The sequence below is a fragment of the Lissotriton vulgaris genome, chromosome 1_2, assembly GCF_964263255.1.
Source record: "Lissotriton vulgaris chromosome 1_2, aLisVul1.2, whole genome shotgun sequence".
Lineage (NCBI taxonomy): Eukaryota > Metazoa > Chordata > Amphibia > Caudata > Salamandridae > Lissotriton > Lissotriton vulgaris.
In genome coordinates, this window is record NC_141686.1 from 240,460,331 (window position 1) to 240,486,094 (window position 25,764).

At 45.1% G+C, this 25,764-nt stretch overlaps 1 protein-coding gene across 1 annotated transcript in view; it reads right to left on the minus strand.

The window, feature by feature from the left end:
- The window catches only part of IPP (intracisternal A particle-promoted polypeptide), a 224,580-nt gene that overhangs the window by 117,480 nt on the left and 81,336 nt on the right, over positions 1 to 25,764 (minus strand). Inside the window, exons 2-3 of the mRNA XM_086953161.1 lie at positions 6,870 to 7,221; positions 5,935 to 6,366 (exon numbers count right to left, since the gene is read on the minus strand). Coding sequence (XP_086809287.1) covers positions 5,935 to 6,366; positions 6,870 to 7,161 — 724 coding nt within the window. The 5' untranslated portion in view covers positions 7,162 to 7,221. The remainder of the gene's footprint in view (positions 1 to 5,934; positions 6,367 to 6,869; positions 7,222 to 25,764) is intronic.

Here is a 25,764-nt window from a genome sequence, read left to right on the forward strand (position 1 = left end):
ACATTTTAACTCTGGCGTTATCGTGCCTGCTATTCCCATATGATCGAGAGAATCGCCTAGAGGTCTGCCATAATCGGTACCATGTTACACAGCCCGAAGGCCACTACAACACCATATCAGAGGAAAGAAGGAGTGGCATTTTCACACACCACCAGGGAGGTCTCTATAAAAGAAATCAGAAGGAAATTAACCTATTTGCTGGTCTCCTTGTTTCTGGATCCCCAGTTCACTTGGCCCAGTGGCAATTCACAAGTAGGCTAAAGATTGGAGCTCTAATGAGAGTTCTGAGAGGACATGGTCATCTTGAGAACTTCCGTCTCCGCATTCTTTTAGGGTACTGGTCTAGATTGGACAGACAGCATGGAGATCATGCTTAACTTAGTTTGGTATGTGTTAGTGCTAAAGATGGAGTTTGATGTCATTAGGTTAGAGAAGTTGGTTATAAAGTGCGTGTTATATCCATGGCCGCAGTATATAAGATGGAAATAGGCATGTTGATAGGCAGTAGTAGTGTTGAAAGTGAGCTTGTGGCGTATGGTGAGGGTACTGTTTGCTTTGTGTAGGCGGGATAGCACAAAGAAGATGTACTGTTTGGAATAAGCCTATCTTTTTGTCTGCAAAGGATGAAAGTGGAAGTCCGGTTTTGGTTAAAAAGAGGTTATGTAGCAAGTACTGAGTAAGGAGATCTGTAATGTTGATCAAGTGTTTGTGAGTGGAATGAGAGAGAATATATATGACAGTGTGATGTTAAGTGAGTGAATGTTAATTGAGTGATGAAGCTCTTGATTAACTGTTTTTGGGGGCAGGATAAGTCTCCTGCCGTTGTACACATGGAGATTGTGTCGAGGGGATTAGTAGGTTAGCACGGATATTGAAGGTGAACATTTTAGTCTGGAAGCAAGCGCATGCATGTTTACAGTGAGATTAGTCAATGTTTTGAAAATGTGAAATATTGGTCCCAATTCACAGATATTTTTTTTATTTGGAGAGGACCTGAGGATCAATTGGTTGGGTACATTACTTGGCTGAATTTGGGTGATAGCAATCTTAAATTCTCAGTCACCAAAAGTAAATATAAATGTGATTTCCTCGACATTTCGATTAGGGAAGTCTCAGGGTATTTAGAAGTCGAATTATTCAGCATACCAACTTACACAAATCCATTATTACATTATTCCAGTTACCATCCAAAGAGCCAAAACGATCATATTCTTTTTGGTCAATTTCTCAGTTTCTTGAGAAAGTGTACCTCCATTGAGAATTAAGACAGGCATTCTGAATTTTTAAAACAACAAACTGAAGGATAGGTGGTATGCCAAGAAAATGATAAATCACTCATAAAGAGCACTAGATATTCTAATAGGGAGAGTATGTTTCAGCAATCTAAGGGAGAGTGCAGTAATGAGAGGATTGTGTTTGAGTAATTTCTCAAGGGTGAAGAACAGGATTAAAGTGTGCTAAACTGGAAAGACCATTGTTCGCTTCTCAGGAAGAAGCTAGTCCATACGTACAGAGGGAAGAGACCCCATATACAAGTAAATTTAAACAAAGAAAGGATTACTGAAATCATAGATGTGGAGGGTGCAATACATGGCAACAGTGTATAGGGGATGTCAAGGTCTCTTATTAGGGGGTGACATATGAAACTAGATCATTCACAAATTGTTGAAGTAAAAAACGTGGTTTATTTGACCATGTGGACTTGGTTATGTTGGTGAAACTAGTCGTGAATTAGGAGTTAGGATTAATGAACATAGGTTGGCCTTCAGAACAAGGTGGGCGAAAATTCAGTTAGCGGACCATTTCCTTCAAAAGGAGCATGGAGAAAGCGAGTTCCATTGGTTCATATTAGAAAAACTGACAGTAAAGAAGAGAGGAGGAAATACTGACAAAGTAAGAAAAGTCAGAAAGCATCTCTTCATGTCAAGATTGAATACATTTACGGGTGGACAGAATAGTAGAGAAGAATGGGAATGCTTCATCACTGTGAAAGACCAATTGGGCGCTAGGAGTTGATTTAGCTTTTACATGCGGGTGCACAGCAAGATAAATATTTAGGATATGTTTCTATAGTTTTCTGGATCAATGAGTGGAAAGGGACGAATAATAGCCAGTGTTTAACAAGAAAAATAGGGACAGGGTATATGTCTAAATTAAGTGGCTTCTAATAGCGGATGTATATATTCTGACTCATCTACACCCTTTATGGGTGCCCAATAGCAAGTAGTTAACTAGTAAGGTAAGGGATAAGGTTATCCTTTAACTTAACGGAATCCGTTCGATTACAGCTGCAGAAGAATGATTTTTTTACTGGAATAAGAAGAGGCATCTGCGTTTTAGGAGTCCTTGAGGATAACGTTGACAAGACCACAAGGAGGTATAGTTATAATACTGGGCAAAGAGGCCACTCCAAGATGACTGCAAAGTTAGGCAGGGGGTGGATTCTTTGAGTGTAGGAGATGCGTCATGTGCCACATGGTATTTGTGATAATGGAATTTGAAGGAAGAGATGTAGAATGGTGTGTGCGCTGCACTGTACATTAGAGTATTAGTTATATAAATGGCGGACAAGTGGGGTATATTTTATGTACTGATTGAGAATCATGAGAGGTAACCTTGGGTGGTACCAGGAAAAGAAGTAATTCAAAGAGGACACCGAAACAGAAAGGCTGGGTTTATTCAAGAGTAAATGAGAAGTCAGGCGATATGTGAGGGTTTCAGCGGGAGGGCAACGCCAGGTGCCATGTACTGATATTGTACATATGGACTGACGAACGTAGTGAGTTTGGTATTCCGTTTCTGGAGGTAACCATGGATGCTTTGCGGATGGATAGATCTTGAAGATAAAGGTCAGTAGGATTAGAGAATACATTTTCTTTTAAAAATTTGTGTAATAGCAACTTAAAACCCGATGAGGAGATTTTAATCTGTGACAAGATATAGTTTCCTCCTACGTTGGGATGAAAGTGATGTAATGTTGCCTAAGTTATTTTTAAACAATGGTGAAATGTGATATGATATATGCTGGTGGTGATGAGCAATAGTGAGGAATTCAATATACTGTTTCTCCCTCCCTTTTAGACTATCAGAAGGTGGTATATTGGAATACATTGTGCTGGGGAGCTCTTTTCAAGTGTGGTGAGAGCAGGGCGATTATTTATAGGTGAGAGTTAGGTTTGCATGTTGAGGTAGGCACAAGGTTTGTGCCTTACATATTTTTATTGTGAAGATTGTTACCCTTTCAGGGACAGTGGAATACCTACTGTTAAATACTCCTTGGAAGGCGTGAATTTACATTCGGTCCCTGTGAACACAGAGTAGAAAATATTTACTGTAACACACACGCATACCTCGTGTCAGAGCATCATCCTTGGGTGTATTCAGGTGAGAGGTTTAATTGTTTGGTGATCGTTAGATGCCAGCTCGTGGAAGGATTATTTGATGGGCATGTGTTCCTTTTAAAAAAAAATAGGTGGCAGGATAGAAACTGCACCAATACAGAGTAAAGTGGATGATAGCCCATATAGCTCCCTTTGTAGAATAAAGGATGAGTTGGTGACCATAATTTATTGCCGACAATATCACCAGCTGGTGAGTGCCTATAATCCATAAAAATTAAGGATTATAATGAGAATGAGTGAATACCAATTTAGGGAGTTGTGGTGCTATTTAGAAGCGTAGGTGGTTTGTATACCAGAAAGTGAAGATGACTTCTTGTTTGAAATTGTGAATTAACACTATGCGAGGATGGGGATGTCAATGGTTTTAATTTGGAACTGGTTGCATTTATTTTTTATTTAAGTAATGTCTGAAATGTGTTTGACAATAATGTCTGTGCATTGCTGTTTAAAAGTGTTAAATGTGATTATTAATGTTTTTCGTTCTTTTATAGATATCATATGATAAAACATTGGGGAAGCGATATTTACATTGTCCTGAAGAAGGTCACTGTTATTTGTAGTGTCCACTGAAAAGTGTTGACTAATTGTTGCAATGCACTGGAGATCTGTATATGTTATTTAATGAATTCATTGAGACCAGGTGACATAAAAAGTTTATGTGTTTGTTTGTGAAGACCAACTGTAATGTTTTAGGGAAAATCATATATGTTATATATATGCATGGTATTTTTAACGGTGTTATTAAATATATGAAACTTTAAATGTGCAAAATATTTTATTGTGTTTGTATGAAACATGTAACGGCATATATTTTTGTAGTCTTCTTGTGGTTGTGTTAGATAATACGTTTGGTATGTATGCATAGTGTGAGAATCGATAGGAGTAGTGCCCAGGGGAATTAAATATTTTTGGGTTTGTGGAACTCTGCCCCCCTTGGTGTGAGGGGTCTCCCTCATTTTCTGATATTGCAGCAACAGTTCAGACCGAGTTATGTTTCTTTTTGTAAGGGATCAAAGAGGTTGTCCCATAGATTCAAATGCAATTTGTCAGGGATCAGCTATTTTTAATTAGTGCACTCTTCATGTAGTTATGCCAGCAAGTAAAAGTTACTAGCCAGCTGATTCAAATGCCGTTGTGCTGGGTAACAGGTGTTTATGGCTTGAGTCATTTAGATTTAGAACAATTTAGTCAGGGAGCAAATATTTCTGGGCAATGCACTGAAGTTCAATTTCGCCATGAAGAAGAAATTCAAGCAAGCCAATTTTACATAGTATATTCAAGTGCAATTTGAACAGGTAATTCTGTATACATAGTTCACTATACTAAAGTGTTATGATGGAGCAGATGCTCTTGCACAGGTCAGTCAAAAGCGGTGTTTGAAGGAGGAGGGGTGCGTCTTTAGATGTGATTGATTTAGATTACATTTCCAGGGTGTCAGTAGAGAAGTGTAAGTGCGAGAGTGTGTTTGCGAGAGTGTGTGTGCGTGATAGTGTGTGTGCGCAAGAGAGTGTGTGTGCGCAAGAGAGTGTGTGTGCAAGAGTGTGTGTGTGTGCGCGAGAGTGTGTGTGTGCGCGAGAGTGTGTGTGTGTGTGTACGATAGTGTGTGTGCACGATAGTGTGTGTGAGCGAGAGTGTGTGCGTGCAAGAGAGAGTGTGTGCGAGAGAGAGTGTGCGAGAGTGTGTATATATATATATATATACACACACATATATATATATATACACACACATATATATCTATATATGAGTTGCAGTTCTGGTGCCTACCAAATACAACGTGGCGATGTTTAGGCTAGCTAGTGGCATTCTGGCCCACTGCCCTGTCAGGACAAGGCCGAAACACGGTTTTAGCTCATATCTTTTTTTTTTTTTTTGCGTTACACTGACACCTCAGAACAAACACTTTGAAACATAAAGATAAAAAAAGATCAACAAGACAGGAGGACATGTGGATTGTGCCATAGGATGATGCAGTCAATCCACAGAGGGGTTCAATGGTCAGATAAGGTGGAAGGTGCTGTGCAATGAGCATGCTGGTCTTTCTATGGTTTGCCAAATGAAAGCACATCCCTGCTCAGGTCTGAATGAAGAATGTGGTGAAAGAAGTGGCTTTGCACCTTCACCGCTACCCAGACTTTACAATAATTCAGTAACATGAAATAGAACAGACAAAGGTCAATGCTACTGTATTTCACTCATGACCTGCATCATCTCATGGTATTCCTGTACAGGAGCGCACCCACAACCTGGCTAGTGTGTGCCACAACTGAGCTGAGGTACCTTCTGCTGCTTTAATACTCAAACAAATGGGAAGCTTAAGCAATGTTTCTCAGCAAGGATCTACAGCACAAATCGACTACTGGGATCCACACACAGCTCCAGCAATGGCCCTAAATTATCTACCATTGAACCCCTGCAAAGAAGTGCCCACATAGACCCTTACCAAAAATAAAATATTTTCCCCATTTATGTAAAAATACCTATGGACTTCCCTGTTTATAGGTAGAGGCTATGATGTTCTAAACAATGTTACCTTCAATGTACTTCATAAGTTGCTGTGGTGGCAGCAGTGGGAATCGGACTGGGTCCAGCACCTCTACCACATGCCGTCGGCGTTGGACCAAATCTTTGAGAATCCAGGACATGGCGGCTCCAAACACCTGGTACTCGTCCTCGATGCTCAGCTCCTCGCTCCGTAGTAAGCGCACCAGCTGTTCCTTGGTGAGTGCCAGGAACTCCTCCCCACTCTGTACCTGCAAAAAGTGTGCATGTATGTAGTTCTCCGTAAACTCTAGCAGCTCGTGGCAGCTGATCTGCTCGGAGAACTGGAAGAAGCCAATGCAGTTGGAGGCATCAATCTGCCCCTTCAAAAAATCACTGCACAGGCTCACTACCTCGGTGAGTTGCAACATGTCGGCTGCCGTCAGAAGTTCTTGCACATTTGCTGGACTGATGGAGACCACACCTGCAGGGGAAGGGGTAAAAAACAGAAAGAGCACCTTTACAGCTGCAACATATATAATGCCCATAGCAAAACATCCTAAAATTAAAAAAAACTTTACATTTTAGGCTTGGAATCTAAAGCTTGTAAGCCCTCACTGTAAAAGGCTACCTCAATCTGCGGCTTTATACTTCACTTTTCAAAACACCTCTTTTTTAAAAGAGCTGCTTCCTATTTTACAGCTTGGAACAACACACTATAAAAATAGCACACCTCCCTGTCAGTGGGCTTGTATTCCACATCTGATACTCTTCATTGGAAATTACTTCTCTCCTGATGTGTACTCACTTTACCTTCCATTTAATATCTGTGTGTAAGGAAACCTTTCCCATCTTGCAGTAGCACATACTGTAGCCTATACATCGCCTTGCTCTTAAGGGAGAGGGGGCCAGTCTTGGTAAACGACCTTGATAACCCTTCCTGCTACATCAGCACAGCCTCTGGGGGGAGATCTGCCTTTGCTGTACCTGTGTAAATGAAATCCAGGAGAAGCTGGAAGATGCTAGATTCCACACCCAAGAGTTGCACCACCTCTTTTGAGGACTCGCTCATGCCTCCAGAGAGCAGGGCGGCAAAGTAAGGACTGCTGGCAGCCAAAACCAGCCTGTGCACTGCAAACTGCGAATCCCCCACCACCAGTCGTACATCGCACAGGTCTGCTTGACCCCTCATAGTGTTCATCTGCGCCAGGATCAGTTGTGCATGCTTGTCGGATGAATGGAGGGTCCCAATGGATTTGCTTGGTGTAGAGGTCTCCATCGCTGATGATGGTCTGCGGCTGCGAGCAATGGTGGTAAAAGGGTACCCATAACCAGTCACCTGAGAAAAAACAAAAACACAAAGCTTTAGAGTTAATATAATTTCAAAGTTGAATGATCTTTGATCAAGTCAAGTCAAGTCAAAACCACTTTATTCGATTAGTTAAAATCATAAAAGTATTCTAGACATTTATAAAAACTGTTAAAACATTTTTAAAAATCAATTAATACAGTATTAAACATGGCAATAGTTAAAACCCAGTTTAAAAAGATAATTACCCAATTTCATTTCCATTTGAGCCCAACAGTCCATTAATCAAGTACATAATACAGAAATGGTTAACTTTCAGCATTAAAGATCCAATCTTAATCTCAATCTCCTACTTCTTACAGAAGCAGCCAGGAAACTGGCGATACAATACATAGTTACGGGAGATTCCATCATTTGCAAATATAACAATGCGGGCTTATACTGCGTAAATCTCAACTCCTTCAGTATTGGTTTTAAAAATCGATTCCGGGGTATACAATACAAGGAGCAGAAAAACAGAAAATGCGCAGTGTCCTGGGTGGAATGGTCATCACATTTGCATGGGGTCGACTCCTCAGGCCTACACCAATCTTTCTCGTCCCAAAGGACCATATGGATTTGATTGAAACGGAATTTAGTAAGTAGCCATCTATGGAAGAAATTTGTCACCACTGACAAATAAGGAGCCAGCTCAAGGGATGTAGTTATCATTACATGCACCCTCACAGATGGTTTACATAGCTCATCCGTTTCGCGCTCGGCAACACAAAGCCTAATAAAATTAGTCTTCGCCCACACTAGATCTGCTTTACACAGGGATTCTGGACTATCAAAAATCTCAGGGCGTCCTAGCTTTACAGCCAAAGACTCTACACAGGACAGCCACTGGATATCCCTCCTGTGATCTAGTTTAAGACAATCTTTTATAATCTTGTGATTAAGGCTAAGTTTCGGGTTTAGCCAGAGCTTGATCCACATCAGGAACGGGGCTAGTTTTATCGTGTCTATAATATAACCAAGACCTAGCTCAAGGTGTAGGGAATAAGTTGCTGTTGACTGAGGTAGGCCCAGCAATGACCGCAGGAATTTGTTTTCCTCTGTTTGGATGCGGTCAGGTTTTGCAAAGCCCCAAATTGCAGCCCCATATCTTGCGATAGCCTCTGTGGGTTTCCCCCTAGTCTTTTAGCGAACCCCAAGACTGCGGAGGCTGAACTTCTCACCGCGTTCGCTTTAGATGTTAACTGTGTTGTCTTAGTACCCCTATGATCGAAAATTACACCCAAGTAGGTGAAAACCTTAACGCTAGAGATAACCTCGCCGTCACAGAAGAAGGTTTTTTCTTTATTTTTAGAGCAGCCTACTGACATTGTGTGGGATTTACTGCTATTGATCACCAGATCTAGACTGGACATAAAATTTCCAAAAGAATCAAGCAGCTTTTGCAGGGCAATTGGGGTCCTGGCTATCAGCACCGGATCATCGGCATAGAGGAGCACCGGAATTGGTGCACCCCCCATGCACGGAATATCCTGAGTGACAGCTGTTAGGTCAGCCTCCAATGAATTCACATATAGCGTGAATAACATTGGGGCCAAGATGCAGCCTTGGCGCACCCCTCTACTTGATCTAAAACTTGCCGTACATTTCCCCTCTGTTGTCATCCTAATGCAGGCTTTCAGATCTTTGTGGAGCTCCGCTAGGAAATGTACCAAGGAGCAGTCAAGGCCCAACTTCAGGAGCATAGTCCACAGCCTTGATCTACTAACTAGATCAAAGGCTGTGGATAGGTCCATGAAGCCTAAAAATATCGATCCCCCTTTTGCCCTCGTATATTTGGAAATTATGAGGTGAAGATTGAGGCATTGGTCCTCCGTCCAAAGTCGATTTGTGCCTCGGTCAGAATGTTATTCCCTTTGGCCCAAGATGCTATTCTCGCCAGGACAACTTTCCCTAGGATTTTAACCGAGGAGTCCAACAATGATATAGGCCTATAGCATCTAGGGTCTCCCCTCTGACCTTTTTTGAACACTGGGATTATAGTAGCTGAGGACCAGGAATTAGGAAATCCCACAGTGGCTGAGGCATTAAAAACTTTGGTTAAAATATTAGCCCAGTACACTGGATTAGCCTTAAACATATCAGCTGGAACCCCATCAGGGCCCGGGGCCTTTCGGCCCGCAGTGCCCTCGATTGCTCTAATGACTTCGACTGTATCAAAACTAACAGGCGCCAGGGGGAGTTCGGACGCAGGGACTACAAAGGATTCCTGATCCATGTTGCTACCGTAGATTTTTTCAAAATGGCTAAGCCAATCTTCCTCTGAGATGTTAAGTTCCAGCACGTTATTTTGGTCACGAGAAAACAAAGGGGTATTAATAATTGACCAAAACTTAGCACTGTTTTTTAAGGAGGCTTTATCCATGAGTTCGGCCCAGGCATCCCTCTTTAATTCATTTTTACGTATTTTAATTGCCCTGGTATAATCCTTTCTAAGTTGCACCACTAGGGCTTTGTCCCTCGGACGGGTATTAAGTGCTTTTTTAAGGAGGTAATGGGCTTTACTGCAGTTGCTATCAAACCAGCGCATTACCGGTTTATTTTTACCTCCCTGGCCTTTAGCTGTTAAGTTTATGGCCACTGTCCGACAGACACCTTCAAAGGAAGTTAAAACCTCCTCGCTCCTAGAGTGGGGATTGGCACAAACATTCAAATCTTCAGCAGCCATAGATATTAATTTTAGGAAAAAATCATCAGGAACTACCTGTCCCCATTTGATCCTTCTCCCCTGATCTTTAGCTTTGACTGACATTATAGCCTGGGGGGTAACAGATGAATTTAGAAGCGAAAAACCATTAGCTTGCTCCATCCCCACGGGGTTATGATCACTCAACGACATAACTACAGCATTATAAGAGATCACATATTTAAGGAGACATAATGATAAAAAAATAGAATCAATTATCGAATCACAGTCCCTTCCCGTGTATGTGGCAACCCGTGAGCTATTATCATAAAACTCCGCCTCATACAGATCATTTCCGATTAATAGATTTTCAAGAACCTGTCCCTTCTGGGTATGTTCGAGGTGTGGGGGGGAAATACTGCCCGGCCCATCTGAGTCAATTAGAGCACAATCTATACTACTATTATAAAGGAAGAACTTTGAACCTTTGAGGCGGGTAAACTCGGGAACCACAGCACCAATCACAACACCCAATAAAGCGTTGGAAAGGGCAGTTGCAGCAGAAGGACATAGGCTATGCAGACGCACACCATATACATTTAAAAGGTAAAAGAATCGTGCCAGCAAAGTAGTCCCTTGTGGGCGTGTCTGCATTGTGCTGTGGGTGTGTGCTGGGGGGCGTGGCAATCGCTAGGATCATTCCGTCACAAGTGTTGTTTTTTCTTCCCAGGTTCTATACATTCCTGCTCCCTTTAAATAGTAATTCAGAGGAGGTCCCATTCTCTTAGAACCACCCCAAGCACAGTTATGGGCAAAAATACAACTAAAAGGCCCTGCAAAGCATTATGGGATAAGATTAGCATCATGTTTAGCATTCATGAAAGTGTTTCAATATTTTTGAATTTTACTCATCAGGGACATCTTGGGACGACGAGGTAAACTGCAGCTTGATGTATAATATTTTAAATGCTATTGCATTTGCCTCATCAGGGACATCTAGGGACGGCGGGGTGAACTGCAGCTTGATGTATAATATTTTAAATGCTATTGCATTTGCCTCATCAGGGACATCTAGGGACGACGAGGTGAACTGCAGGTTGATGTGTAATATTTTAAATGCTGGTTGCATTTGCCTCATCAGGGACATCTAGGGACGGCGGGGTGAACTGCAGTTTGATGTATAATATTTTAAATGCTATTGCATTTGACTAATCGCGTTCAACGGGGGACGATGAGGTGAACTGCAGCTCTTTGTAGAATCCATACTAATATAATAAAGAGAGAGCCCAAACCTTTGAGGCGGGTAATCTCAGGAACCACAGCACCAATCACAACACCCAATACAGCGTTGGAAAGGGCAGTTGCAGCAGAAGGACATAGGCTATGCAGACGCCCACCATATACATTTAAAAAGTTAAAGAACCGCGACAGCAAAGTAGTCCCTTGTGGGCGTGTCTGCGTTGTGCTGTGGGGGCGTGACAAATGCTGGGGGCATGTGGTATGTTCCACCCTTTGGGCTGGTCTGTTCCCATGAGGCACAGGGTCAAGGCAGATTTGCATATGGCCATGTCTGAACTGGGGTGGTGTGGAGTGCAAAACAACGATGGATTTAGGGCCAGATCTCTGTACTGGGGTGAATGTATGACATTGTTCTGCATTCTGTCCATCAACTGTTGTTTTTGCATTGGTCACCCAGAGTAGGATGGGTATGCTCAGACGTGAGTGCCATGCTCTCCACGCCACTAGAGTCAAGCTATCCTAATTTAAAATGGTTGATAGCCAGAAATTGGTCCTAGCATGTGTGAGTCAGATCCAGGATAGACATGGCTTAGCAGTTCAAAGGTCCTAGAATGTTTCTCATAGGCGCAGGGTCATGGCTGAGGAGGAGTGGAGTGCAAAAAAAATGATGGATTTTGGCCCAGATCTCTGTATTGGGGTGCACGTATGAGATTGTATAAACAACAGATGATGGACAGAATGCAGAACAATCTGCACTTCATGCCATGTCTCATATACCGTGCTGGGGGTGTGGGCGGCTGCGGGGCGCGCGTCGTGTCAATTATTTCATTGTTTTTTCTTCCCAGGTTCTCCACATTCCAGCTCCGGGTGTTCACCCTGCTCCCTTTAAATACCTCTGCACCCCATAATCAAAACCCACCCTTACTCCTTTAAATACCCCAACACCCTTAAACACTAACCCATCTTTTTTTTTTTTTAGCCCATCTTAACCCTATAAATATACCCTGTACCCCAAAACCCAAACCTATACCTAAATCCTAAAAATACCCCTGTACCCCAAAAACCAAACCTACCCCTGAACCCAAAAATACCTCTGTACCCCAAAACCCAAACTTAGCCTGAACCCTTAAAATACCCCTGTACCCCAAACCCCAAACCTACCCCTGAACCCTAAATATACCCCTGCACCCAAAAACCCAAACCTAGCCCTGAACCATAAAAATAACCCTGTACCCCAAAACGCAAACCTACCACTGAACCCTAAAATACCCCTGTACCCCAAAACCCAAACCTAGCCCTGAACCCTAAAAATACCCCTGTACCCCAAAACTCAAACCTAGCCCTGAACCCTTAAAATACCCCTGTACCCCAAAGCCCAAAACTACCCCTGAACCTTAAAAATACCCCTATACCCCAAAACCCTAACCTAGCCCTGAACCCTAAAAATACCCCTGTACCCCAAAACCCATACCTATCCCTAAACGCTAAAACTACCCCTGTACCCCATAACCCAAAACTATATCTGAACCCTTAAAATACCCAAACACCCCAAAATATATACCTCAGTACCCCAAAACATATACCCCTATACCTATACTTACCTTATCCGAACATTTAAAAAAAACATGCTTTTACCATTCATGCATTTACAACGTATTTCATTGTAAATGTATGCGTGGTAAAAGCATATAACATGTAATGCCATGCGTTATAATGGCCTTGCGGAGTCATGGTACTTTCATAATGAAAGTATGCGGAGTGATTTTCTGCGGAAAGAAAGTTGCAGAATAATGGGTGTTTACCCTCCCCCGGTAAGTGCATTGGTGGCACGGCGGCCCACATCTCCAGCAACATACTCATATTTTTTCAGCACCGATTTGAAAAATGCACAGGTCTCTCTCATTGATGGCCAGGACGACATACACTTTTAGACACACTTCCCGCCACAGGTTCTAAAATTGCGAACTTTAGAGCTGGGGAGCTACGTTTGAATCTTGGCATCAGTTCAACATCCTGTGATTCCAGGCAAATTGCTTTGTCTCCCCGTGCCTACCACAAATTAATGTGTTCTTCTGTAATGTAAATTGTGCTCATGCCACATTGTCGAGTTCGCGCTATATAATATTGCAGGGAAAAATAAAGTAAGGAAACTCGAGTTCACACACTACTGAACACGCACTCTTAAGTGCATCAGCAGTGCACTGTGAATCGGAGCGTTTCACAGGCCTGTCACAGATAAGAAATGCTATCAAAACGAAGTCCTACAAAACAATATACTACTGGCCGACAGCAATTCATACCCGGACAACGTCGGGACGGGCTGCCAGTATATAATATTTTAAATGCTATTGCATTTGCATCATCAGGGACATCTAGGGACATGAGGTGAACTGCAGCTTGATGTGTAATTCCCACTGCTAATCTCGTCCCATAATGGTTTGCAGGGGCTTTATCTCAAAATCATCACCTCTCTCACTGCTTGCTGGAAGCTAATTTCACTTTTGTGAAATGACTATATGCATTTTAGCATGTGGAAATACTCGTTATTTTACCTTGAAAATATGAGGTTTCTGTTTTAATAATTGAAAATCTGACGGAACGAAATATTGCGGATTCATTGTACCAAGTACGCGCCAATTCTGCCCACCCCTACTTTAAATACCCCTGCACCCCATAATCATAACCCACCCTTACTCTATAAAATACCCCAACACCCTTAAACACTAACCCATCTTAACCCTATAAATATACCCTGTACCCCAAAACCCAAACCTATCCCTAAACCCTAAAATTACCCCTGTACCCCAAAACCAAAACCTAGCCCTGAACCCTATAAATACCCCTGTACCTCAAAACCCAAACATACCCCTGAACCCTAAAAATACCCCTGTACCCCAAAACCCAAACCTACCCCTGAACCCTAAAATACCCCTGTACCCCAAAACCCAAACCTAGCCCATAACCCTTAAAATACCCCTGTACCCCAAAACCCAAACCTAGCCCATAACCCTTAAAATACCCCTGTACCCCAAAACCCAAACCTACCCCTGAACCCTAAAAATACCCCTGTACCCCAAAACCCAAACCTAAACCAGAACCCTAAAATACCCCTGTATCCCAAAACCCAAACCTAGCCATGAACCCTAAAAATACCCCTGTACCCCAAGATCCAAACCTAACCCTGAACCCCTAAAATACCCCTGTACCCCAAAACCCAAACCTACCCCTGAACCCTAAAAATACCCCTGTACCCCAGAACCCAAAACTATATCTGAACCCTTAAAATACCCAAACAACCCAAAACATATACCTCATCACCCCAAAACATATACCCCTATACCCATACTTGCCTTATCCAAACATTTTTTTAAAAAACATGCTTTTATCATTCTGCATTTACAGTGAATTTCGCTGTAAATGTATGCGTGGTAAAAGCATATAAAATGTAATGCCACGCGTTATAATGGCATTGCGGAGTCATGGTACTTCCGTAATGAAAGTGTGCGGAGTGATGGCATGCGGAAAGAAAGTTGCGGAATAATGGGTGTTTACCCTCCCCCGTAGGTACATTGGTGGCACAGCGGCCCACATCTCCAGCAACATACTCATATTTTTTCACCATTGATTGGAAAAATGCACAGGCCTCTCTCATTGATGCCCAGCGCCGACATACACTTTTAGACACACCTCCCACCACAAGTTCTAGAATTACGAACTTTAGAGATGGGGAGCTACGTTCGAATCTCGGCATCAGCTCAACATCTTGTGATTCCAGACAAATTGATTTGTATCCCCGTGCCTACCACAAATGAATGTGTTCTTCTGTAATGTAAATTGTGCTCATGCCATGTTGTCGAGTTCGCGCTATATAATATTGCAAGGAAAATAAAGTAGGGAAACTCGAGTTCACACACTACTGAACGCGCACTCTTAAGTGCATCAGCAGTGCACTGTGAATCGGAGCATTTCACAGGCCTGTCACAGATAAGAAATGCTATCAAAACGAAATCCTACGAAACAATATACTACTGGCCGGCAGCAATTCATACCCGGACAACGTCGGGACGCGCTGCTAGTTTAAACATAAATGTACATTAAAATCACCCATCAAAATAAAGTGACAATAAGTGGTTTGCTTTTCCTTATATGAAGTTAAAGAATCTGTTAACCATACTAAGTGCACGTTAGCTGGGTAGCCATGTGGTGAATTATAACAGTTTACAAGAAGTATTTTACAACCATCATCCAAGGTTACCTCTATAACAAGAAAATTGTGTGTGGCACAATCAACTTTTGTAATTTTGCCCTTTACATTCACTGATACTAACATCAGGAGACCCCCTCTATTCCGTCCTGCTGGAGAGGGCAGGGCAGGTACAAAAAATGAGGTAAAGCCATCCAACCAAAAATCGCATTCCGTGTCCCAAGTCTCTTGCATGGCGACAATGTCATAAAGCTTTACAAAGTTTATCCAGTTGGGGTCTCCTCTCTTGGACCGTAAACCGGCAATGTTCCAACTTAGCAACCTAACAATATCCCCCATGCCAGGAATACCCACTACCGGTTTATAACCATCATCGGCAGATGAAGGTACAGGATCCATAGGGGAAAAGTCCACTATAACTTCATCAACTATACCCTCTCCGGCCCCCCGTCAGTCGCACAACTCGAGTCCTGAGAGTGCGTCAAACATATTATGTGTTACAATGGGGGTTCCAAATCTGAAAAGATTCTCCCTTCCTGGTCCCTGGCTTTGACAAGTGGACCGTGGCCCAAATGGAGTAAAGGGACTCAATCCTTGTCTAGGGGTAGAGGCTCCAGTAAGATGATTGTAGAAATATCCCAAAGGGCGCAATTGGATGCTGTTGCCGTCATTCATCATCGATGCTGCCCTTAACAAAACTGTGGCCACGTGTTGTGGATATTTAAAATTTACTACCACGCAGTCCCCTCTACAATTTTTGCGTGCGGGACCGATCCAATTTACCCTCCTGGTTGTGATAATTTCTCCGGAAAATTTTGTAGGGAAACCACAGTTTGAGCTCAGCCAAGATACCACTTTATTTTTAAGAGAATCATGTGATTCCTCATGTGACTCGGCTACATCCAGGTTTTGAGTTGGAACATTTGCCAGTACGATTACATAGGGGGCACAATCCGGGGGTTAGTTAATAAAATTGCTTCTCCTACTTGGGACGGCAATCGGATCTTTATCAAGCCCTGGCTTAGGGTGTACTACTGAAGTAACTAATATCAGGGGGGATGGGGCTGAAGGAGCGGGGGAGTCAGTATCGACTCTAGTAGACTGTTGAGAGGTAAAAGTTTGTTTAACCAACTTGGCTACATTTTTTCCAACAGACTCTGGGTGAACCATTCTAGTTGAGGGGGGCGTAGGGTTAACCTTATCTGTATGGGCTAACTGTTTCTCTAGCAGTCCTCCTAGTCTTTTTATCTCTGCAGTAGCAGTATCCAGTTTGGCCACTAGGGATTGAAGGGATTCCTCGAGTTTTAATTCAATTTTGGCTTCTAGAGTTCGGATTAGCAGGCCAAACTGCTCAGGGCTCAGGGTTATATTAGCCTCGTTCTTACCCTACAGGATCGTAGTTACCTCCGGGGAGGTATGGATGTCAGGCAGATGAGTGTCTACCCTTCTTTTATGTGCATTCCTACCCCCCCTTTTACTTTGCTGCTTTCTGCAGGTTCTGACGGGTCTAGTATTTTTATGTACTGATGCCACCTCTTCCTCCGAGTCCGAAAGAGACTTGTCAAGGATTTCTATATCCGGAGCCCGGTGGGTCAGTGCTTCTACTGCATTGACCCACTAAGGATAGGTCGTGATCTGATATATTACCTTTACCCAGTGAGGCCTTTCTGTCATTTTTGATCTTATTTACCATTTTTACTAGAAAGTTGTCAATGGGACCTGCCCCCACAGTAGCCTTGTCCTTCTTTGTTCCCGACATAAGTGTAGTTATACTTTGATGAGGGTTAACCTGTTCACAAGTAAGCCAAAGTGCTCAACTCCCAATGTTAATCACACAATAATTACACAATAGTCCCTCAGCTCTTACAGTCACTTTACCGTGCAGAAGATGGTCACCGAAATATTTGCACAGGGTCTCTGGCCCAGCCCAGCCTCTTCCTGCCTTTTCCTGCCTCTGACGGCCACAGACGGCCACAGACGGCCACAGACGGCCACAGACGGCCACAGACGGCCACAGACGGCCCCGCCCTTGTCCCGGGCTTCTCCCGCGCGCGACTCGCGGTGGCGAGAGGAAGGTTAGCGTTTATCTCGCGCCTCCGGGCGCTCCAATCGCGTCACAGGCACGCCGCCCCTGAGGCTGCTGGGGGCTGTGGTTCTCCCAGCGCTCTGCCGCCGGTAAGGGAGACTGCCGCCGTTCACCTCACGGCCCTGTCCAGCCCGTTGGCGTGTCAGGTAAGCTTTTCCGCTTTCTGGTGTTCCCCCCTGGGCTCCTGGGAGGTCAACGTTTATCTCGCTCCTCCGGGCGCTCCAATCACGTCACAGGCGCGCCGCCACTGAGGCTGCTGGGGGCTGTGGTTCTCCCAGCGCTCCGCCGCCGGTAAGGGAGACTGCCGCCGTTCACCTCACGGCCCTGTCCAGCCCGTTGGCGTGTCAGGTAAGCTTTTCCGCTTTCTAGTGTTCCCCCCTGGGCTCCTGGGAGGTCAGCGTTTTTCTCGCGCCTCCGGGCGCTCCAATCGCGTCACAGGCGCGCCGCCCCTGAGGCTGCTGGGGGCTGTGGTTCTCCCAGCCCTCCGCCGCCGGTAAGGGAGACTGCCGCCGTTCACCTCACGGCCCTGTCCAGCCCGTTGGCGTGTCAGGTAAGCTTTTCCGCTTTCTGGTGTTCCCCTTGATCAACTGTTGGATTCTGAATTCCCCTGTTGTGCAGGAGCACTGCTTTGGGGCCAAAGCAATGCTTCTATGCCATGCTATCAAATCACTTTCGGCAAGCTAATTAACACTCAATTTATTTTGCTATGGATTACATTTCACTTTTGATTAGCACTTGGAAGTGGCCTATGCTGACTTGTGCACAAACAAGTTAGAGGTGTCATAGAAAAGACCGGGATTGACCAACAACCCGGAAAGAACTACAACCAACTCTGGCAATCTTTAGTCCAACCCATAAAATAAAGACTGACAAACTGATTATGATACATCCTCCTTACAGTGGTTCTCAATATCACCTTCAGTGATGATTCAATCTTGGCATGCAGAGGGATTCTGCACCTCGCTACTGAATTTATTTTCAAAATGTTGCTGTAATGTTTAGAAACAATAACGTTTTAGACACAAACAAGTTGCTTATGTGTACGGCACTTGGAAGCCTTGCACCTGGAAATAGCACTGGGTTTTAGAAGGCTTGTGACAATCACAGGCATCCATGTGATGTTTTTGTGTATCATTATAATGATGCGCTGCTCACCTGGTGAGAAACATCAACACAATGTTTGAAAACTATTTTCTAATTACTGCATGAAGGTCTTTCATGGAAGGGGGCATGGCTACGACTGCAATGGAGGCAGACGTGTTTGGGTAGAGTCCGCCGGAGGCTCTTCTAAATAGGCTGCTAACTCCAAGTGCAGTCGATTATGGAGGCTGTATATGAGACGCGACCAGACAGGACAACACTTTAAAGTAGCGCTGTGGTTCTTAACTCACCTGAACCCCGCTGTGTGGATCCCGACTGCCGAGGCCGACTGCTACACGGTCCCAGCCGAGGGAGCTCCGTCCACGCGAGCCCATGGGCTGGCTCCGCCCACGAGGCCGCAGGACATGGCGTGACACTGGCGCACATCCGGTCTCCACTTACTTGTATGCCTGTCGGTTCCTGGCGAGATGTGACTGGGACTGTTGCTGAACTGCCTGATCTATACCGCCTGCCCATCTTTGCCCCAATTGTTAGCCTCTGCTCTGCTGGAAGCAAGCCATGTGTGGCGGCGTCGGTCGCATGGATCTTTTGCGTGGTCGTTGCTCTCACAGCAGAGTTGCGACGAGCGATCCTACATCTATGGTGCCCATCTACAAGTGCAAATCCTTTTGGCATGCTGTCCCTTATTGAATGATGGATAGGATGTAATTACGGACCCCACGGCACTGCCTGCGCGATCCTGGTTTGTGGCTCCCTCTGACTCGTTTGCCGATCGGCGAAGTGGCTGAAGAGACGCGGCGCGTGCGGGCACTGCATTGCCTACCTGTGTTGCTGCTGCACGCGTGTCGTGGTCTGTGGGCCCCCAATCGGCGGCGTCCGCTATCCGATCTGTTTGACCCCTGCTGTTTATGCCGTCGTGGTGTGTATATCCTCCGCCGGTGAGCCAGACACAGCATCAGTTGGCTTTCCACCACTCCTGGGGACATCCGCTGACGGGGGGAAAGGTGTAGCTGGGGCGGGCTGCGGTGACAATGGAAATCACCGGCCCTTGGTGCAGTGAGAGTTTCAGGATCTTACGTGGCTGCGCAGTTCGTGCTTCTGCGGCCGACATTATTTAAACAGCGTGTACCGGGGGCAAGGATCCCTCCCCAGGAGATTGCCGGTCGCATCCTAGTGGTAAACACTTTACCCTGCAGGTGCTCACACATTTGTAAGAAGGATAATGCTGGCAAATGCTAAAAACGTACAGTACTCTACCTGGAGCCCAGCAGGGTACAACTTCCTCCTAAAGTCTTCATGGGAGTTGAGCGGCACCACCTGGAAATTCATTGACCCTATTTTGGCAGACACCTGCAAGCTGCAAGTTTGCTGCTCCTATACCGCTGCTGTTAAGCGGGGGGCCGAGATGCAAACCGGATGTCTGACCTGTCACGTACTGGAACGGCAGGGGGTCACGCACTCCCACTTCCGCTGTGGGGTAGGCAAGGTTGCATTGCTGTGAAGATAAGTTGTGCCTGATGCACATTGCACAGACCACCTGGATAGCTCCTGGGGACCACGCTCATTGATACTCATTGCTACACTCAGCATCAACCCTGACCAAACGACATCTCCTACAGAGGTGAACTGAAGCACCGCTGCTTCCTGGGGCCTGGACAGCTGGGGAACTCGGTTGGCAGCCGAGCAGCGGGGAGCATACTGGCGAATGGAGTGCGGGACCCCATGACTTTAGCTACACACCATTGGGAGTCGGCTAGTTGCGACCTATTGCTACCAAGCTAGAACCTACATTGGATATATCGTGCTACAAGCCTCCTAGACGCACAGTGGAACGGATACGTGGATTCTGCACCTGATGTCGGGCGGTATCCGGGCACGTACTGGGACGGGGGGAGTGCAGACCCTACCGCCGCCATCCAAGCCTAAGCTGGACAAGATGACGAAGCAGGGACTCTCGGATCAGACTGTCAACAAGCTAGATGCAGTGCTCGCTGCCATGGAACGGATGGAAGAGACACTCAACCAGACCCGCACCTCCCTGGAATCCAAAATTGACAAGGTAGCCATTGACCTTACCCATATACATGCTGATCATCGGAAGCTAACAGATCGCACTACTGCCTTGAAATCTAAGCTTGGTGACACAAACGGATAAGCATGAACAAGACTTGCTAAATCGTTTGGAGTTCCTGGAGAATAGAGCCGAGAAGGGCAGGCGCGACGAAACAATGTGCGCATAGTAGGTATACCGGAACGATGGGAAGGAAGGGAGCCTGCACTGCACATGGAAAAATGGCTCATGGATTTATTGTCGGAGGGGTCCCTCTCACCACACTTTGCCATAGAGCGTGCGCACAGAGTTCCGGCGAGGGCCTCCCCAAGAGGATCAAACACACAGCCCATTCTCCTTCGGATCCTCAACTATCGGGACCGTGATTCAATTTTACAAGACACCAGGAAACTCCAAGATATTCACATCGACAATCACAAAATAATGTTTTTTCCGGACTACACTATCCAGGTACAAAGTCAGAGGTTTTCCTTTATGGCGGTGAAAAAGCGTCTTCGACAAATCGACCTGAAATATTCTTTGATGTTCACGGCACGTTTGCGAGTGGTCACTGGTGACAAAACACACTTTTTTAACACATCGGAGGAGACGGAGGACTGGCTTGACACTTTCACCAATGCGGGCCTCGTGATCATGCCGCAACGTCAACACTGCCAAAGCTCGAAGGCCCCTTTCGCCGCTGGCGGAGGGAGCGCAGATCCACAGGAGTAAGAACACCGCCTTCGTCACCTGTGGGCCCACAATCAGAACTAATCCTTAGTGGGCAGTGAGATGCCCTGCAGGCGATAGCAGAAATCAGCGGTTCATTGGGGACTGAGGATGCATCTAACTCTAGCCAACGGGACCTGTCCAGTGATGACGATTGTATATTTGGTCTGCAGAACTCACAGGATTCGACTGAACAACTAGATGTCACTCTGCAAACGGCGGACTTAATAGCGTGAGCGCCGCTGGCTCCTATCTTTGTATGGACTACAGATTGAGGTATCGGGGTGTGTTTGCAAGGGTACGCTTTAATCACCAGGGTGGGCACCTGTGTTAGATATTGCTATGACTGCAGCTTATTCATCTACAGTTGGGACTGATGGTATACTGCATAATGGGGTGGTGGAACCTTGCTACTTGTGTTGATACTATATGGACACTAATGTACACCACTAAATTGTTCAATGCATTCTACTTTAATATACATAGCCAGTTTTACTTATTATGTATTTTGCCTGATGATGGGGAGCCTCCGTGCCGCTAGATACGTGGTTTGTTAGCTAACGAACAACAGTTCGCAGTGCACCCCTCCAGATTGTGTTGACTGTTGTCTCCATATGGAACTTTGGACAATTACTTGTTGCATTTTCGCTCTTTTGGTATTGCATATGGTTATGTTTTTGTTTTATTGTGAGATATCAATTGTTCTGTGTGGAATCATAGACTGGCATATGCCGCAAGTAACTGTGCTGGGTAGGATGGGTAATGCTAAGCCATGTTCGCTACATATACATGTGTGGCTGCTACAGGCACAGATTCCTTTGACGGATTGTAGGATGTATGTCTTTGTTTAGAATTTGTACTTGGAATGTGAGGGGCATGCACACACCGTCACACAGATATCAGATATATCCGTACCTCTGGCAACATCATATACACGTAGCCTTACTGCAAGAGACCCACTTGACCAAAACGAAGGTGCAACGCTTACACTGCCGCTGGTGCCGCCAACTGTATGCCACGGGGTACTCGGCCTTTGCGTGAGGTGCATTAATATGGATGAGGTCCGGGGTTCCGCTTACAGTTACACAGTCACTAGAGGGCAGGTATGTGACAGTTAGGGGCATGCTGGATGGCAGACATATAGTAATCGGGTCACTATACGTTCCTAACACAGAGCATGGTATGAAGTCCCCATGTTACTAGGAGCTGATTATAATAGTGTATTGGATGTGTCACTAGATAGGTCCTTTCCACCCCTTCCAGGTACAACCACACACCATGCTATGAAGGCATTGACTAACTGGGCGGCACAATGGCACTCGAGAGATGCTTGGAGACACCGTTATCCCCATGACAAAGTATATTCCTATTACTCGGGGGCTCATGACTTACATGTGCGGTTAGATCGTTATATGCTTTCAAAAGCGCTGCTCCACTATGTATCGTCAACTTACTATTTAGGCAGGAGGCACTCTGACCATAACCCACATGTACTAGAGAGGCTATGGGAACACTCTCGGCCGCCAATTCCGACCTGGCAACTCCAACCTGATTTACTATTAGACGCACCCTTTAGTACTCTACTAGTTGCCAACATCATACAATACTTTGAGGATAACACTGGTACAGCTACAACACCTCAGGTAGAATGGGATGCATTCAAGGCAGTGATCAGGGGAGATGGTCTAGGTGCGCAGGTGGGTATGCGAAGACAGTTGGAGGCAGACATCACGCGACTTGAAACTGACATGCTTCGAAGAGAGGGTGAAGCGATTGGGGGGGATATTAGACCCCTGGAACAGGTCGGAGAAGAGCACTCTAGATTGCTGGATCGTCTCCGTAACCTCAACTATGCAGCACACTCTGCGCGCACTCACCATATCGGAGACAAGCCTGGAATGTTGCTGTCGTGGCTGATACGACAAGACATAGTTACTGCACACGTGACGGCGATACAAAATACGCAAGGAATTATGATGTATACCCAAAGTGACATACATTGCGCTTTTGTGGAGCACTATTCCACAATGTACAGTTCTTGCATGATGGCTACAACCGCTGATGTGCAAGATTTCCTTTCCACCCTAATATTACCGCAACTGACTGAGCATCAACAGGGGGAGTTGGGTGCTCCTCTGCTGTCGGAGGAATAGAGGGATAGTATTTATTCTCTCTCGAATGGTAAAACGCCGGGCCCTGACGGGTTGCCGGCTGAATTTTACAAGGCATACTCAGACATACTGGTGCCAGAGCTGTTACGGGTATACGAAGCGGCTCTTGAATATTCCACGCTCACACCCACACAAAATGAGGCAACGCTGGTCACTCTTTTGAAGCCTGGCAGGACCTGACCTCCTGGGCTCCTATCGCCCGTTGGCTCTGTTAAGCACAGAATATAAAATATCCTTGCCTCCACCCTAGCCAAACGTATTACCCAGTTTGTGCAGACACCGGTGCACGCTGATCAAAATGGCTTTGTCCCCACCATAAGTACCTCTAAGTTATTTAGAATTCAGAAATATGTAGTAGGGCACTGGCCACGCTCTGGCTGTCTAGTGCTGGACCTGGAAAAGGCCTTTGATTCATTGGAGTGGCCCTACAGCGGTCTTGCATAAATATGGGTTGGGAGATGATTATTTACAACTGGTGCAACTGCTGTATCAACGACCCACAGTGCGCGCTCGTACGGGCAAGCTCTTGTCTAACGCAAGCAGGGTGCGGCGGGGTACCAGGCAGGGATGCCCTCTATCCCCGTTGCTCTTTTCCCTGGTCATGGAGCCCCTGGCGGCTCTTCTCCGAAGTGGTGGCGTGGATTAGGGCATCCCCTCGAGTGACGGCCTTCATGCAGTGTCCTTATATGTGGATGACCTGTTATTTTACGCCAGGGACCTACATGCTGTACCGCCGACGATACCAGCACTGTTCCGCAGCTTCAAGGTGGTATCGGGCATCAAGGTAAATTGGGCTAAATCAGGCGCCTATTCTTTTCGGGAAGATGTGGCTGCGACGGATATAATATTCAACGGGATAGCGCTTGACTGGTATCCAACCACTTTTAGATACCTGGGTATATAGATCTACAGGTCCCCGACAGACATACTGGAGGGCAATCTGGTTCGCACGATCTCCTCTAGAAGATCACAGATACAGATCTGGAAGACACTGCCGCTCAACGTGATGGGCCGCCTCACCTTAACCAAAATGATAGTACTACCAAAGCTATTATATTACTTCGCAAACCTCCCGGTACATGTACCAGTGCGGCTTTTTAGGGAATTAGAGGGACTAATCCGATGCCTAGTATGGAATGTGGGACGACCCAGGATAGCATTACAGAGGCTTATGCGCCCCCGGAGAGTCGTGGCTTGGGAGTTCTCCATTTGGAGCTGTACTATTTAGCTGCGCAGCTACGTGATTTATCTCATCACCTATCCGTGTGGACAAAGCTATATTGGGAGCAGGACTCTGCCATTAAAAACACGCATCCAAGAACACTACCGAAACATACACAAAAATTATACAAGACAACCTCTGGTAGAACATTTCCCGCAAAATCACTGCCATCAATTACTGTTCTCATTTGTTGGCCTAAAAAAACTAAAGCGGCACAAACAAGGTGGGAATTTGGAACTATGTCTACGAAAAGAGGAGAGTGCCTTGATTATAGGCATGGAGACTGTAGACAAGGGCCTTAATAAGGAATATGAGTGGCACCGTTGGCTTTTAAGACCTCAGACTTGAAAAGAGACTCCATGTGTGATATAACTATGTACAAATCAGTGATCTGCCATACAACAACAAAAGTTGATATTTGGGGTGTACAAGTATCGTAAATGGCAAAAATAAATCCTGTTGCTATTTAGTTCTCATACTAACACCCCAAATATACACAACTAGAGCCAAGTACACAGTTAGATAAATAAACCAAAATAACCCGTTTTATTCTGTTATCATATCACATAGACTTTAAGCACATATAGTAATTAAGTCAGTGACCATTTGGAGACCAGCGAGCATCTGATTAAAGGACATCATAATTAGAGCCTCTACAAGCTTCTTCAATATCCTTGCTTAGTGTCCACTCAGAGACCAGCGAGCCTCTAATTAAAGGCCATTGTAATTATAGCCTTTATAAGCTTTTTCAGTATCCTTAATTTTGTCATCTGTTCCGAACCGCTATCTAAATGGCAACAGTAAATAGTATCTTGCCCATGTTCTCTAAAATAGATAAAAATAACAGTCTTTCTACTATATATATCATGTATTAGTGCTTACCAATATCCTCTGGTGTAAAAACGGCCCTCCCAATATGGCCGCCACGTTTCTTCGGCCACAATATTAGTCTTTCCTTGATTTCCATAATATACGTCATAGACCGGACGTTTGCTGCCCTCTATTATAATAGTCAAGTCAAAAATCTTTATTTCGGTACATTTATACCATAAAAGATACGTAAAATACATGTACAATTACATTTAAAT